Below are 17,647 nucleotides of genomic sequence, written 5' to 3' on the forward strand. Positions count from 1 at the left end.
TGCAAAAAATAAATGGAGAAGTTATTATTCTTTTCTTCGCTGGAAGACTTAACGTAGAACTAAAATTTCGGATAATTAATTCCCTTCGTAGCATTAAGCCCGAATCAAGATTTTTAATTTTGCATTAAATGTTCAAGTGAAGAAAACGGAAATAAGTTCCCGCCTGCAGCATCAAAGGGGCCCAATAAAAGACCTTTGAACATTTAACGTAGAACTAGACTAGACTTAAAGTAGGACTAAAATTTTGACTCGGGAATGAGTACAATTAGTGGGAACTTATTTTCGTTTTCTCCACTTGAAGGCTTGATGTAGAATCAAAAATGTCGAATCGGGTCCCCATTTATCTTACACATGTGTGCAGAAACGTATAAACGTATAAATCTTTTCTAAATAAAATAAATAAAATAAAATTCTAAATAAAATGTCATTGCTGCAAAATATGCGTGGTATCGCGAAATTGTTGGTCAACGGTATCAATCAGCGAAGAGGCGAAACTTAACTCCGAAGTGACAGGATACTCTTCCTGGATTCGCGACTCCCCCTCCCGATCAAACCGGGTGTTACGGAAGGTCGTTGAAGCCGTGGACGATATAAAAAAAAAAGAGAGAAGGAGAAGAGGAAAGTCATCCTGAATCGCCGAAGGACAATCGCGTCCTCCTCGACGGGCGCCGGTTGGTTTTCTTCTGATCCGGAGCGTGGCGGAGAGGTGGCGGCGGTTTGTCGCGCGCGGCGTGCATAGTGGGGGCCACGCGAGAGAGTTTTACGTACCGAAATGAAACTACTCGGCGGAGAAAGTGAGAGCAGACGTACGACGTCGGACACTGAGCGCGAGCAGGCGTTCTTCGGGGCTCCTCCAGGAGAGAAGATAGACATGGTGTGAGCCCGTCACGGTGCGGACCTTCGCCGCCGCCGCCGCGTGGTTACCGATACGCTTCATCGGGCCCACGAGAGCAGTGGTGCGCCCGAGTGGCCGCGGAGAAATTCTTTCAGGACGTCGGAAAACTCGAGAATCTTCCTCTCGGAAGACACGCTCGATCTTGCGAGTACCAGTGAGAGTGAGAACAGAGGTGGATAGTCGATCACCTAGTGGAGGGTCGAAGAGACACCGGTCTTTGACAATGCGAGCTGGTCTGTGACAATTGAAGGCGACTTCACCTGCTCTACGAAACCTTATCGATAGGTCAATAGTACTTTATCGTGTAGTGATAACGCGCGTCGAAGTTGGTGACGAAGTAGTTTCGAAGGGACGGCTGAAATAAAGGAGCATCTTCGCGCGGATGAATCTGCGTATGTAAATCGCGAGTGTTCGCAGCTTCGTGACGTAATCGAGGGTTGGGGATCGAAGGACGTGGACAATCGAGGACGAAGACTCATCTCGCGGTGACACGGAGAAACGCTTGTCGCAACGGTATCCTCGGTTGTGTTATGGTGCTGAGGACTACTTCGGTCAGACGAAGAGGTCGCAGAAAAGAGGGTGGCAGGAGTAGTTTCCTGGCGGGCTCCTCCTGAGAAATCGATCACATTGGCTCGATCAATCGAGGAGAAATCCGGAAAGGTCAGGTCCGGTTTGATCCGGTAAGTCGGTGAGTGCGACTAATTTGTTTTTCTAGACCGCTGCTCGTTGGTTTATTTTGTTTCTCGCTTTCAACTTGATCATTCGGCAAGGCTAATGAGGATGCGCGCGAATATCATACGAATTATCGACGATATTTGATCGCAATCCAGAAAATCGTACTGTGCGATTCTCTTGTAGAGTCGACGGCTGAAACTTGACCGTCGGAGGTTTTTTTCTTATTAACGCGCACAGAAGAACAAGTAGTTCCCATAGCTAAAAACTAGCTCCGACAGTTAAAAATGAGCTCTCACAGATTAGCTATTCACATGAATGAAATGAAATTCAGCTGATTTTTTAAATTAATTTAGCTAATTCCTTTTCTCCCTGTACCTAGTTTTTACTCCCACAGGTAAAAATTAGCTGTTCATATAATATAACTGAAACTCAGCTGGATCTTTTCGTCAATTTAGCTAATTCTTTTTGTCCAGGTACCTTGCTTTTAGTTCCCACCGCTGAAAACTAAGTCTGATAATTCGTATTACACGGAGAACTAATTTCTTCTTTCCTTGCGGGACATAGGAAAGAGCATCGCTTCGCAGCTAACGGAAGAAAAGTTGTTTGTGAGAGAAAATATTATTGCATTTCCATAATAAGATGCGGTTTAGGTCTCGCGGTTGGATCGTAGTCGTACGTGTGGTTCATTACCGGATAGCAACGGTAATGTTATCGGCCGATGTTGTATTCCTTCACTTGGCGGAACTCCTTAAAAAATGTATCTCTCAATCAGTGGTTGGTCTTTATCTGAACAATGTAAAAATCGGTCTGCGTTAAGTGATCAACACGGCTTCGGAAAAACCCGGGACTTTCTCCCGCGGCATTTCCTCGTGACGTTGATTGTACGTACGATAGATCGCGCATCAAGAACGCATCTCGCACAAAGCAGACGAAATTGATTCGATTTATCGGTATTACCGGCGGGATAATAGTTGCGCGTAGGCACGCGGAACGGAACGCTCGGTATCATTTCGTTAGGCTTAATGTGCGATTAAATGGCGGTTACTATAAAAGCAGGGAGAAAGCAAGATCGCACCGGTGGAGAGCGCCTATCTTTCCAAAGAGAGGCTATCGGCGTAGTCTCTTACGTATAAAAAGTGTGTTAAGCGAAAAGCGCAAGCCGGTGCGTGCGGTGATTTTGATGCATCGAGGCGATCGGTGCCGCATTCGTTCTCAACCTGGATCTTCGCCCCATCATCGATGAAGTTTAACAACCGTCGCCCCGGTGCTCCTATAGATTCCGCGTATGTGACGCCTAGCACCATGGCAGAAGAAATCAAAATGATATTAAAACAAACGAATACTCCACGATGGATCACACGGTGTCGGATCATTCGTAACCGTGTTCGATAACAACCTCAGCATTCGTTCCGCAATTGGCGAGCGACGATCGTCGACTTGAACGATTCGAAATCACTACGGACTCGCTGGTAAAAGGCGACACGTCTCCTCGTAGAGATCCGACGCGATTATGATATGCGAGATGGTTTCACTCCGGGACTCTTACTTCACGCGGAACAATTGTACAACTCACAAAATTTACGAGACGAGTGAAAGGTGAAAAAGAAAAAAAGCGAGAGCTTCCTCGGGTGGGCTGGAAAGTGATGTATTTTTTAATCCCGAACGAGAAGAAAGTTACTGCTAATTTCGGAAGGAAGACGCGGTTTCGCAAGAGACGCCGACGGTTTAACGCGCGGGCCGTCACGTGGCGTCGGCGTTGCCTCGAGTCCGCCTCGGTTTTTTAAGCTTCTGTCCTCGTAGGCAGTGAAAGTACTTCCGTTCTTTCTCAAAACGAAGCGCTCGCGAGCGTCGCATTGAGGATGCACGCTTCGGTACCATTGTGCGCGTTGCCTAAACACTCCTACTTGATGGTTTACGTAACGGAATTCGATCGAGGTCCGAGGAGAAACGTGGGCTGGAAGAGGAGTAGTGCTCGTTGCTGCACGAGCGGCCTTTAAACGGATTCGCGCAGGACCCCCTGCAGAATCATCAGGGAAGCCCGTCGCGATGGAAACGTTATTTTCGCTCACGTCGCTGCACGTCCGCAGTCGCGGCGCATTCCGATCTCGAGCCTGAAAACGACACAGAAACGGAGCGCGGCCGGTGTGAGAAGATTCGTTACACAATGGAAAGTGTTCGTCACGAAAGATATCGGTGAATTAGACCGAGAAAACGCCTGCTCTTTTCAAGGCCGTGAACAAGAGCAGCGCGGCTGCGACGAGATTTCTTCGGAGAAGAAACCGGTTTCTATTATATCTTCCGAAAGGAAGCGCGGGTGCGTGTTTTCGAAACGCGCCGAGCCGAGTCGAGCTTTGGACGTGGCCGTGGAGGCGCGTTACGCGGGCAACTTATCGTTCCTAGCTCGAAAGTAACGACGTTGAGGAGATTCTAGTGTTTGATCAAATGCGAGATAAATCTGCGATGTACACGTGATATGAAAGTTAATCGAACTAACAATGCGTAACAGAAATGTAATGATAATCTTTGCTGTACCGTTTCCGAGATATCTAATAATAAATTTGTACGTTTGCAAGCATAGAAACTATCATCATTTCAAGGAATTTCACGAAATTTCTCCCAACTTGACATATTTGCGTATAAGATAGAAGTTTAAAAAATTAGTATAATATTAAAGACTAATATACATATATTACAGACGCATTTCAAAATTATTGACTGTTTCATTTGAAAAATATAGTAGTGGATAATTTATAGTAATATTCAAGATATCTATGTTTAACGCATATATTTAAACGCTTATATAAACACTTATATACGTCTTTCTATTATCTGTTAATCTCTATTAGATTAACTGATGCATAAATGCAGCGTTAATAAGAAAAATAGAAGACAATATTTTCGTATTTATAATATTGTGTATATATATTTACCTCGGTTTTGTTTCAAATTAACATTTATTATTTGATTAATGAAATAAATGTATAGTGAAGAAATTTTGCTTCACAAATAGTAAATTTGTGAAAGATCTTTTTGATCTGCTACTATCGAAAATATTAGCGCAAGAACCTCTTTAACGGACTTGATGAATAGCGATCAATTAATCCTGAATATGTATGCCAAGCAATTATTAGGTTTTACTGTGCTAATTAATTAGATTTATCATTGAGCAAAACTCATAAAAAGGAATCCGTGCGAATGAATTTGTAGCTGGTGTATAGAACAGAAAATTTATGCACCGGCTACGAGATGACTCGTGTTTACCGGTCAATGTATTAATGAGGCCAATAATAAGAGATATTATAAGACGAATAATTAATGCGAGGTACTAATTAGTAATTCGATTTTTTCGGAAAAAAATCGGGATGTAGGGTCGTTTCAAAAATTCCTTCCGTTCTTCATCAAAATGTACATATATAACATTTATTTATTTTAAAACATAATTAACATATTTTTTTAAGTATGCGCTGTTCTGCTCGATGATCTGTCATTTCTTCGGCAGCTGCGTGATCTTGCGCTCGTAGAAATTCTAGGATTTCTGAATGAAAAACTGATTACCAAAACGGATCGAACTTTTGCATCAATAAAAATTAGAACGGCAATATTATATCCACGATTAAAAAGGAGCTTCGACTACGTGACGTTCAAGCAGACAATGCAGGCGATGACGGGATATTTAGTGGAAAAACATAAGAGGCAGTTTCAAAATTTAATAATTAGCGAAGGCGGGATATCGTGGAGTTGTCATTACGCATTACGTACACGTTACACGGAAAATTAGCCGCGTCCGCACGATGAATGCGGGAGAATGGGGATACACGTGTCCAGATGTACAGAAAATAGGAATTAGCTGTGCACATAACACAACTGAAATTTAGTTACCGGATCCAGCTTGCAGCTGTGGAAGCTAGAAACTGGATACAGGAGTCAAAGAATTATCCAAATTAACTCCATTTCAGTTGTGTTATACGAACAGCTAATTTCTACTCGCGGGAACCACTTTTTAACTGTGAGAGCTAGTTTTTATCTGTGGGAGCTACTTCTTTTTTCCGTGCAGCCTCGCGTCCGGAAAATTGCCACCAATTAACTTCTTTTTATTATATAATTCCGGGCCTTGTATATCATCGCCGGATCGTCGTGGCTCGGTGGCGCGTGGAGCTTTTCCCCGTGACGCTTCGCCGGTTGCATTGTTACTTTAGCTATTAGGCAGTGCGCCGAAGGAAAATCGCGGCTGATCCTGGCAGCGGAACGCACGAGAGGGACGATTGTCCTTCGATTTCGGGGAAAGTAAGCTTGCGTCGCGCCGCCCGGAGAAAGCGATGGTTCCGCGGCGGTTTTTAACGTCGAACGCGGAATTCAAGACCGCGCTCGCGGACTCGAATATCGCGGGCTCGCGGATCACCGGGCGGGGGAAAAGAATACGGCCGTCGATCCGTGTGGGTGCTTACACGTGCGTGCGTACGTGCGTACGTTGCTTTCACTGACAGCTGGAAACGGACGCGCGCCGCGTCTCCAGCTGGTGATGCGGTATAGCCTGCGGTTGGAGTTTCTTGCAGCGAATACAGGGCTCTTCGGGCCGCAGAAATTAATTCGACGTCATATTATCCTGCGGTAAATTGCGGTAATTGAATTTTCTAGACTTAGAGTAGAGTTGTGGGCTGCAGTAAGGAATGAAAAGGCGACGGGAAGTTGGGAGAACTCAACCGTTGTATTGGCGAGATGTCTTACCTGGCGGTATTTGTTGGTCATTCTTTCGGCGGGCCTTTTGTCACATCCTCGTGAAATCGTATCAACGTTATCTCCGACCGATGTCACTGGTTAAATGAGCCGTATCTTCGACGCCGATACGTAACGTCACGCGACGGAAGACCATCGGTCTTACGACATTTCAACGTGAAGATCTCGGAAGATCAGTTTCGTTACGAGCATGACGGAGAAATGAAGCGAACGATGTCTCGCTACCTGAGATGATATATAAATATTGCCCCGCATAACAACAATACATTCAACGTTGTAACACATTTCCGCGACTCAAAGCGCGCGCGGTCATTTCACAAAAGCGAGGACACGGTCGATCGGGTTGCGGGCGAATGTAAAGGAAATTGCAGCGTTTCGCCGGCCGGTATAGTTCGCTGAAGGAAAGACGAAGACCACGTAAGAAATCGCGATCGCGGAATTATGAAGATCCAGGCACAAAGGCGATCGCGTTGTAATAATCGAACACTTTCACGGTGAAATTCCGCGGCGCAACAGATTCGCGTGCATTTGCATGGCGTTTCGCGACGAAGCTCGACAAGCTGGGACAAAGGGGATAACGGGAAGAACAAAGACGGGTGGCACCGAGGAGTCAGCGAGCAGCGATTCGTAACTTCCGCTGGTACGCCGGGACGGCCGGCTGCGTGAACGTGAACTTCACACCGTCGCGCACGCAAGAAGTGCACTTTCACTTCTGGTGGATCCACGCGACGGAGAGCCAATGACCTACTAACACATCGAACCGTTCACCTCGCGCCACGATTGTTGGTCCGGCAAGGCCGCCCACCGGGGATTATCCAACGAACAATTATATCCTCCCCGCCTTTTTTCTCTCCTTTCGGCTGCTCCTCCTGCTCCTCCGAAAGTCGCTGCCCGACTAGATCGAACGTCAAGTAAACGATCCATCAACGCCAATCACGTGCTTCCCGCGGATCTCGCGAATTTCTGCTTCACAGCAGGACTTTGCAGAATTTGTTTCTTACGCATTGCATCCGGGGACTCCTCGCTAATTCGAAAGTGATTCGTCTGCTACGAGAATACCGCGAGGTAAAAATACCTGTGCCTGTTATTTCGGTCTTTAAATGCAAAGATTAAAATTTTCAACGTGGAAGATATATACAGATATATTCTACATATTATATTGTTCTATATTGAGAGTATAAATATTCACATTTAGAGATCAAAGCAATAAGAATGCTCAGAGTTAGATACGTGTCCAGGCATTGGTACTTTCACTTGACGGAAAAAAAAAAAAAGATCGGTTGAATTCACGTGGTAATGAACGAGCCGAACGTCGTCTTTGTCGAAGGAAACGTAATTTTTCTGACTCTATGAGAGTCTAAATTTGCCGTGCGAGAGCCGGAAATTCTATTTTCTTCGGCCAAAACGCATTCGATTGGTCCATTGTCACATTAATTCAATTAACTTTTCTCCTTCGCATGGGATTATCCCCGACAGTTTCCGCGAGGCCCACGCGAAGATCACCATTCGCGCAGCTAGGCGAGAGTATTTGATTACATCTCAGCGACTATGTGTCGTTTTCTCCCGCTGACGTTCCTGATCGGGCGATAATTTCATTCGACGAGGATGCTGCGCGAGTCCGAACGACGGGTCTTCTTGTGTGTAAACGTCGTGATATTCGGTTCCGGGTGAACTTCTTTACTTTCACTCGTTACGGAGGATCGTGACGCAAACTGGATTTCGTCGCGTCGAGAGGAATTCTACCGGTGAGAGGGGGGGGGGTGGCTTTGAGGAAGTTGTTTTCCACGTTGTTTCGTTTGCGTTACCTGAACGTGAGATCTCCTTGTTCCACGTCTAATATGAATCACAGACGATGCAATGAAAATGTCGAAGAGACTGCGGACTTACCTTGCGGACAGAACATGTTGACAATTGACGAGGCGCACGAGAGAATAAAAATGTAAGCTGCGCGGAGAATTTACTTTCGGGAGCGCGAAAGGACGACCTTAAATATTCATCGAGTTATTTCGATAGGATTGCCCACGGAGAAAGAGAGATTTTGCTTCAGTTCCATCTTAAAATTTATCTCTATGTAATTCGCTTTCACACCTCGTAGCTTCGCGCAAAGAAACATCGCTCGCGAACGAGCCGTGCCAAAAGAAAGTTCCCCCTTCGGCCGCTCGCGACCGGCCGCAACCTGATAATTGTAGACAGAGGCGGGCATTCCTCGACATTCGAAGCAAAATCTTAGAGGATTCCGTCTGATTACAAGCCCGAGCGATGCGCATTTCCTTTCGCCGGGAATCACGTGCTCTAATGGCGCCCGATGATGATTAACGACTCGTGAAACTCGACTCGAAGAGAAAATCGGTCCGCCTCGAGTAGCGACAGATTGTTTAAGATTCCCAGCATCATCGTGCGTGGAAAGGTGACTCGGATTCTCGCACGTGCGCGTCTCTCGCTGCGCCGCCGGCGATTAATCTATTTTTCCACTTTCTTCCACTTTTCATACTCGCCGAATCATTTGCATCGTCGCGAGTGTTTCTTTCGCCGAGCGTCGCCTCGTTCATTTCTAAACGTCCCGACGCGTTCTGCCCGCAGCGAAACGATGGGTGCATCGAGGCCGCGCCATTGGCTTCTCGCTGCGGTCGTCCTTACCGTCTCCTCGAGTCTGGCGAACGAGACCCAGCAGCTGTCGAGCTTCGACCCCTCCTCGGTCATCGACGCGCTAAAAAGAGAGACTAATCGCACCGGAGTGGCGACGCTTCGCCCGCGAAGATACGTGCGATATCCCACTGGGCCTTCGGCTTACTTCTTGGACGGCGGCCCGCCGCTCGGCAGGAACCTTGGGCCGCACCCGGTCGCGCGATTCGCACCTCAGGTCCAGTTCCCCTCGTGGCGGCAACACAAATCCCTCTGGAGAAGCCCCGTCGCCGATTACAACAGACCGGTGATGGCCCATCGAACCCCGCGCCTGATATTCCGAGACAACGACTTCCTGCCGCCGGGAGGCGGCGCGGCCTCCTTCTTCCAGCAGTCAAATCAGCTGCCAGAATTCGAGGATGACGCCCGAGGTAAGAGCTCCTTCCTTTCTCTTCCTTCGCTTCTTTTAATTGCGCTGGCTTACGTATCGTGCATTGCTTCTGTCTTCTTGATTGAATTTATACAGGGTGTCTGACGCAAGCAGCAATGTACTTGGTTTAGATCAATGTAAACATAAGTCTTCTGTCATGGATGGAGACAGCCACGCAAAATTTCGAGTCGTTAATCATTGGAAATGCCGGCCATATATAGAGAGGATTCCTTAATTAACTCTTTAAATAACTTAGAAATTTGCGCAGTCATTGTAAAGTAGCGAAGGACTTTTTGTTCAGAATGGCCTGATCTGCAGTAAGAAAAAGTTTTTCTTAATTTCAATGAATATATTTACTGAAATATAATTTAGTAAATAATGTTTGAAATATACGTCTTCATTATAAATAAAAATTATAAATATAAATTATATAAATTTTATAAACATAAAAGTATAAATTTTCTTTACTTGATTATAGTAAGTCGAAGTGTACAAATTAGAATGTAATTCTTTTTTTAATATTTACGCACTATATAAATATTAAGCAACGTATTAAAAACGATGTAATAAATATAAAAATTAGTTAAAAAGAATGAAAGATTTAACACGTAGCAGTAAGTATTTTTTACATTTTAATAGATATTAGTTGTATTATAGGAAATATTTTTTTTACATTTGGTGAATAATTTAATTTAGTAGAAAAATTATTTTCATTAAACAAGTAAACAAATTATTTAAAAAATACGTTCACACGTTGTATGCAAGCGAACGGTTTACTAAAAATGAGAAAAATTTTCTTTTTATCAATAAATTTTCTTTTAATATGAATTACATTTTTATTCACATTACAATTTAAACCATAAATATATGACGGATGATACGGTCTGAGTCCGATACTTTGTATATAAAACTTTGCGATCGCGACATAATTTTGGAATAACAGGATTCATTATTTGTATCATCCCGGTCGTTCAACAACTTTGAAAGAAAGAACGTTTCAACGAGGGGTGAACATTCTCTTTTCGATTTTCTTTCGCAATTTATATTCAACTAGCCGAGTATTATAAATTAGCCGCAATTTAAGTGATAAACGACAATATTAGAAATTATGGGGGCGCTCAGCGCTCGTAATGCTCGATCACGTTGAGCCGTTTAATATAATGATGCAAATCGAGTTTATCGCGGCTAAAGCTCTTCTTGGAGTGCTTAATGAAGTATCCCCTCTTGCTTTCTTCTTTTCTTTGCGCGTGCGCTCGCGTAATCCCGTCGCTTCTGTAACACGCTTCACCGTGCAAACAACGCTTCATCGACTAGGCGCTTAGACAAGTGTGCGAATGCAAATGACGCGCTATATAGAACTTTCGAAGCATTTCAATTGCAAACGAACCGACTCGTATACTCTCCGGTACGATCGAGTGAAATAACTCGCGCCCATAAGCGCGTATGATACGTAATGCCGGTCTCACGCGACAAACTTTAACGATCGTTCATTTATTTCCATGAACATCGAATTCACGTGCGTGAAAGGTGCCAGACGTTATTTAACTTTTCAAATGCCTACCGAAACGGAAGAATCGATCAATCCTCATATTAATATTTTCGATCGTCCCGTGACTTGAAACAATTAATTCGAATCGGAAGCCTTTTCACCGAAACGATATCTCACAGGAAACGGTCTTCTCACCGCGATTTACGATAAATCCATCTTTCTTCCGGACGAACACGCTGTCTTTATTTCAGATCACCGGAAGCAGACGCCGGAGGATTATCCTAGATTGGAAACAGGTACGTGCGCGTCGGGAAAATCAATATAGCTAGCCGTCAACGACGTCGCTTCGGGGAGCCTCCGTCCAAGTTCGCGACAACCTACTCGGTTCTCGACCACATCGTAATCGTCCTCCGACGACCTCGTCTCTCTCGCGTGTACCCGTAAGAATCGGACGGTTAGTCGCACAACGTGAGCGTAATGGTCGTGGCGCGCGAAACTTATTTCCAGCACAGAGTCGACGGCTTCCGTCGAGGTCCGAGACCCGGAAATCGTTACGACATCGTCAACGTCGCGCTTTACCGCCGGTCGTCGTCATGCCGGGCTGGTCCTTTTACGATTGCCCAAACCGTCGACCCTCTACGGAACCGTGTCGGGAGAAACGATCGGCATTATCGCGTCGATACTTTTTCTATCGATCGCACTTATTGCCTCGGACATTCCCGATGGATTTCAGCAGGACCGCTCGAACCCTTCGTGCTCGTCTCGCGCGACCTGCCTAAATCGAGGTACGATTCCACAGGAATGACTTCACGACGTGACGAGATTGAGCGTATATTTTACACACCGTTGGATTACTCGCAATCTCTAACGCAGAGAGTATCAATGTTCCGTTGGAAATGTGTTCGGCTACCGCAAATTTCCGCCAGGGCGCCTCACTCCTTCCGGAAGAATCTACGGTTAATTCTTACAGATAAAATAGAAATACGCCAATTTCCCACGAATAGTTGCACAATTTCAATGTCATTCTGTGATATCGCGCCCGGCCTTGGACTTCAGCTCGTTTCGTATTCCGAAGTTATACTTGGAGTAATCGGCGAAGTAAATGCGAGTTTCCCTCGCGCGTGGCTACCGATTAATCGTACATCGATCGCAATTATAATAACCAAACGTCGAAAATCAGTGGAAAATCGGTGCTCCTTAGGCAGTCTATTTTCCAGACTGGCGGTCAAAGGTACATCAGAATCACACGTGTGATACGACGGATGTTAATGCGCGGCGGACACGAGTGTCTAAGCTGATTGACTTTACAGCGTCTAAGTGGGGAGAGATTCGCTCTGAAGATCCACACATTCGTCTTGCTTTCTTTTTGCGAGCTCGAGCTCTCCTGATTTCGGTGAATAACGAACGAAGATAAATCGGAAGCTCGCTTAAGAATCGCAACGCGACCACCTTCTTCGACGTGCTCTCGGGCTTTCTCGGACTTCTTCTTCCTCTTCCGGCCGGGCCTCATAACTTCCTCCCGGCAGTCGCGAGGCAGGAGGCGAAAGAGACAAGTTTCCGTATTTTCTGCAGAGACGCGCCAACAAAAAAGGCCGCTTTGGAAAGGCGACGATACATTGTGCGCGGACGGACGGAGCTGCGAATTTTTTCTAATGTGCTGGATGTCTGCTGGCCTATTGGACGGCAGCTGCGGCGGCATTATGTTCGCGTGTTGTCAGCGGAAAGACCCTAAAGCTCTCACTGATTATAACCTGATCGAGTCGCCTAGAGATCAGTCTCGGCCGCTTCCGCTGGATTTGTACACGGAGACCGCCAGCGACGATCGTAAGTCCTTCCTTCGAAAACGCATGCCTTCCGTACACTTTGCACACACTCGCGCGCACACCGAAAGCATGAGTTCTTCCCCTGTTTCTTTATTTCTCTCTCTCTCTCTGGTCCGTTGTATCTCATCATCGTTAGACTGCATCACTACCCACGAGCACTCGCATGTGCACCGAGCATGTACCACCGTTTTCCTTCGGTTCCTCGTTTTTTCTACTTCAAGAAAGCGCACGCTTTCCTCGCCAGAAACGTCTCGTCCTGACTCCTTTCTTCTCTCCTTCAGTAGCACAGTTTCTCCTTCTCTTTCGAATGTATTTTTCTCACGTGTGTCCCTTTGTCTCTCCATTCTTAAGTTTCCACGTACACGACCCACGCATGCACCACCGACTTCCGCCTTCCTGTGCATGTTCGCCCGGAGATTGGTTTTTCGATGTCGGAACGGCATGTTTCCGCTCAATATCCGCCTAAATTCCCCGTTAACGACTGCAAAGTCTCGTCAATCTCTCCCTCTCTCTCTCTCGCTCTCTCTCTCACACATTCTACTCCGTTTCCCGTCGCGTATGTAAAAACGGTCCAGTTAAAATCGCAAGGATCCACGCAAAGAGACACAGCTCTACGACGAGCGAAAAAGTCTACACGGATAAAAAAAATCGTAGATCTCACGAAGGGATGGCATTATGATGAAAAGAGGAAAAGCGCGCGACAGGCGCACGAACGTAATATAACATCGACCGTCGTCATCCATGGATTAATCTTCTCGATGGTGAAACGCGGTTTTTCTGTCGGCTCGTAAAACTTTGGCGATCCGCAATCCGGCTCTTTCTCATAATCGACACGGTAAAACGCTTCGCTGCATTCGCGACAACGCGGCCATACGCCCGTTTTCTACGCCCGTTTTCGCGCGAGAACACTTTTACTCTGCGTCGAGTAACGCACTAATAAGCGCATGGATTTTTCCCGAAATCACGCAGCCGACTGAAAGACGTATCTTAGACGCGTCCAAGTAATCGAAGAAACGAGTCAAGAATGGTCTAGGAAAATCGAAAACTTTCCGTCTCCCTTGTCGTACGAATCGTAACCAAACGCGTTTTAACAAAGATTTAAGTTAACAAAGAGCTGACGAAGTGAGTTAACAAAGATTCAGAATTCTCACTTCTCTCGAGGCGTATTGATTCAGGGAATAATAATCAGTGATGCATGGCATGATTGCACGTCTACAAAGTCGATAATCCGTCGTAATGAGACTATGATTGTCGAAGAGCATCACCTCGAACTGTCGCTTTTACGTTACTAACGTATATAAAGCTTGATTCATTCTCGAGATCTCTTATCACGAATAACGTTCCTTTTTCCTTTTATTTATCGGGTTACTTATTCGAGAACATGAGTGGTCGATGTAACGTTCAAAGTTACTCAATAGGATACCATCGTAATAACATTATTGCACGCAATTACGAACCGCGCTTCGACAATGAAATCGGACGGAAGGAGCGCTATTAACGCGAGTCACCGTATTACTCCAAGTCCAATTTCGGCGATGTAACAGCGGGAAGAAACATTTTTTTTTTTTATTGCTATCGATTACTTCACACTTTCAACAGCCGGAACGCGCGATCCCGCTCTAAAGGCGTCGATCGTAATGAAACCGCGTTTAAGCGCTACTGCGCGTTATTGTAATCACAGGTTGCGGCACAACTAGCATTGCCAAATGTCCTAGTATATGTAGAATGATCCGATATTTTTTTTTTAGTCTTTCATTATTTAAGTCTTATTTATTAGTCTATTATTTTATCGTAAACAACACTTAATTGGTCTCCATTCATATAATTATGTTAATAATAATAATAATAATAATGATAATCTTTATTAATAGGAAGCGCCCTTTAGTACAGATGGTTAATTAATTAATAAAAGTTAATAAATAAAAATTACAAAATGATCAATATATAAATAATGATAATATTAATATTAATAATATGTGTGTGTGTTATGATGAAAACAAGTGGCTCAAGAAATCGCACGCAATATTGAGTACTTAAATGTTGTCAGATTAATATGAAAAAAGTCTACAGAATCAGACAATAAGTTGGCTGTTAGACGTAATCTGTCCATGTAGGAATTTAAATCATATAGAGCACGAATGTAAAAAGTAAACAATGTCTTAAAGATATTGGTGAAATGTTTAGTTTTAACTAATTCTAATATGAGTGAGCAATCAATACTACGATTTAGGACTATCATGCCTTTCCTGCTGCCACCTCGAGTCCACGTGTTCCGAAACCGCGAAATGAAACCGCAATTGTCCCTCAAAATGAATTCGCTCGATTCCTGTGTCGTCGTGTTTCGAAAAGGAACATTTGGCAATCCTAGCACAGTTCGTCGCGTCGAGTAATTATACCCGACTGAGTCGCGCTAATTATAACGACGACACCTTAAAACTGCTCGCGAATCCAGATAATTGCGTTTTCCAGGTTGCGGCATACCGGTCTCGAAACAAATCGCGCAGAGGAGGATCGTGGGCGGCGACGAGGCCGGTTTCGGTAGTTTCCCGTGGCAGGTCAGATACGACGATCAATTAAACAAGAATCATCCCTCAGGCTTCGAACTTCGTCGTTAACATTATTTGTTTTTCTCCCTTCGACAGGCATATATACGTATCGGATCCAGTAGATGCGGCGGCACATTGGTCAATCGGTTCCACGTTGTCACCGCAGGACATTGCGTTGCAAAGTGAGTAACGTAGTATATCAAGAAATATTAAAAGTGTTCCAAGTTTTCTTACCAACTGAAATTTTCGTTAAAATTATAATTAAATTCTCCGAACTAAAATTTAGCTAAATTAATGTGTCAAAACTTGGCCAAACCTAGCTGAACCAATTTCAACTAAAATTATAATTAAATTCTCCGCACGTTAGAGCGTCAGCGCGACAGGTGCAGGTGACCCTCGGCGATTACATGGTCAACTCCGCCAGCGAGTCTCTGCCAGCTTACACTTTCGGTGTTCGAGAGATCAGAGTGCACCCTTATTTTAAGTTCACGCCGCAGGCGGATAGGTGCGTTTACTTCGTCATCCGCTAGTTCGCTAGAAACTTGCTAAATATATCTCGACCAACAATGAGTTGCATATTAAATAGAATGAATTTCGTGGAATCGTGTTTTTTACGTTCGATCGTTTATCATAGATTTGATGTAGCTGTGCTTCGATTGGACCGACCGGTTCATTACATGCCTCATATAACGCCAATTTGTCTACCAGAAAAGAATGAAGATTTCCTGGGCCAATATGGCTGGGCTGCGGGATGGGGTGCTCTACAAGCAGGTAACGCAATTTTAATAAAACGCCTTATTTATGAAAGACACTTGCGATTTCTTTGTCTTATTCGTAGAAAAGTATAATTAAAAATTATGATTTATTAGAATTTACTATTTCCTTTTCTTCTTTAAAGGAAGAAATCCCTCTAAATGCAGGTAATAGAAATATTTTCTGTAATATTAAACCGACGGTAGAACAAGAGGGAGAAATGAAATATTGATTTCTTTAACTGACTTTCTCTCTGACTTCCTCTCCATATACACGCAAAGAAAGAATTAGCTATAGGATCTAGAATTTAATTGTGGCAGTTAAAATAGAGATAGCTGATAAATCTAGCTGCGGTAATAACGACATTAGCTATTAGAGGTAAAAAGAGTTTGCTGCGAGGTACAACCATATTCTTCGCTGTATACTTCATTCGAACGACTAATAAATTTACCTGCGGTAGCGATGACATTAGCTGTCCTTAGTTTAGCTACTATGACTAATTCTTGTTTTGCGTATATTAATGATGAAAATTCGTGTATTAATAATGAAAATCCGTTGATTATCCCTTTTCATTAACAATCGCGAATTGTTTGAAAATGGTATTCAGGCTCCAGACTGCGACCTAAGACACTGCAGGCGGTGGACGTGCCCGTGATCGATAATCGCGTCTGCGAGAGGTGGCATCGTACCAACGGCATCAACGTTGTCATCTACGACGAGATGATGTGCGCCGGTTACCGTGGCGGCGGTAAGGACTCGTGTCAGGTAAGCGTTTCGTCATCATAGGCGCGTTTTGTTTGCACGATGAATCGGTACTGTTTACTTCTCCCCCCTCCCCCCCCTCTCTCTCTGTCCCAGAGCGCAAAATAAAATTGTCTATCTATCTATCTTTCTCACACGCGCATAATGCACCGTCCCGAGAGCGCGAATCATTTCTTCGCTTTCAGGGCGACAGCGGCGGCCCGTTAATGCTGGAGAAAACCGGTCGATGGTACTTGATCGGCATAGTGTCTGCTGGTTATTCCTGTGCTCAACCGGGTCAACCGGGGATCTATCATCGCGTGGCCAAGACCGTCGACTGGATCACGTATGTCATAAACTCGTAGCATGCCGTCGATCAGCGGAGGAAGCGCAGGGTCAATAGACGCCTTTCGCCGCGGACTTTGCATGACACAAAGTTCAAGCATGGGATACTCCATGCCGAGAGTGACTTCAGGATCCGCGATCGCGCCTGAGAACGTGCGACGCAGCGACGGGAAAGTTTCGATGAGACGCTAGTTCGGACGATTCTTCATTAAAGACTATACCTAACGAAATTATAGCCATTTTTACTTATATATATATGCGAAAAATCACTTAGGTGAAATCTACGTTTAGAATCGACGTGGGAAGCGACGCGGCGCGATTAGTGCGCTCGCGAGCGTAACATCGAATTTTCGTGAATATTGTTTCAGAGACGGATATAGAGAATTGACGCTCCCTATTAACACAGATATTATATAAGTATTTCCATGGACGCAAGCGGGTGCCGCCAGTGTGATGTCGTAATTTTACCGAAGTGAATGTTGTTACTGTAAATTAAGCGTGTATGATATACGTATGCATTTGCGCTTAATAAATACTACCACTCAGTTTCCAATTTCATTTCTATCGGTTGTTCTTCTCCCGGGGACCGCCAGA

The 17,647-nt window shown here is 44.8% G+C and overlaps 1 protein-coding gene across 1 annotated transcript; it reads left to right on the forward strand.

The window, feature by feature from the left end:
• The first annotated feature begins 8,891 nt into the window (after positions 1-8,891).
• On the forward strand, positions 8,892-17,525 carry LOC106750702 (proclotting enzyme-like). The gene is made up of 9 exons (XM_014631203.1): positions 8,892-9,357; positions 11,097-11,141; positions 12,418-12,669; positions 15,138-15,223; positions 15,311-15,396; positions 15,582-15,719; positions 15,849-15,985; positions 16,575-16,732; positions 16,915-17,525. The coding sequence occupies exons 1-9, from the start codon at positions 8,892-8,894 to the stop codon at positions 17,071-17,073; spliced, it is 1,527 nt and encodes a 508-aa protein (XP_014486689.1). The 3' UTR covers positions 17,074-17,525.
• Positions 17,526-17,647: the final 122 nt, after the last annotated feature.

Source organism: Dinoponera quadriceps, unplaced genomic scaffold (genome assembly GCF_001313825.1).
Source record: "Dinoponera quadriceps isolate SergipeBrazil2010 unplaced genomic scaffold, ASM131382v1 scaffold5144, whole genome shotgun sequence".
NCBI classification, from domain to species: domain Eukaryota; kingdom Metazoa; phylum Arthropoda; class Insecta; order Hymenoptera; family Formicidae; genus Dinoponera; species Dinoponera quadriceps.

What these genes read in the sequence shown, in the direction of transcription:
- LOC106750702 (XM_014631203.1), top strand. Translation starts at nt 8,892, where the DNA reads ATGGGTGCATCGAGGCCGCGCCATTGGCTTCTCGCTGCGGTCGTCCTT. An exon ending in ATGGGGTGCTCTACAAGCAG is followed by an intron (nt 15,986 to 16,574) that starts GTAACGCAATTT and finishes AATGGTATTCAG; the next exon opens with GCTCCAGACTGCGACCTAAG. An exon ending in GCGGTAAGGACTCGTGTCAG is followed by an intron (nt 16,733 to 16,914) that starts GTAAGCGTTTCG and finishes CTTCGCTTTCAG; the next exon opens with GGCGACAGCGGCGGCCCGTT.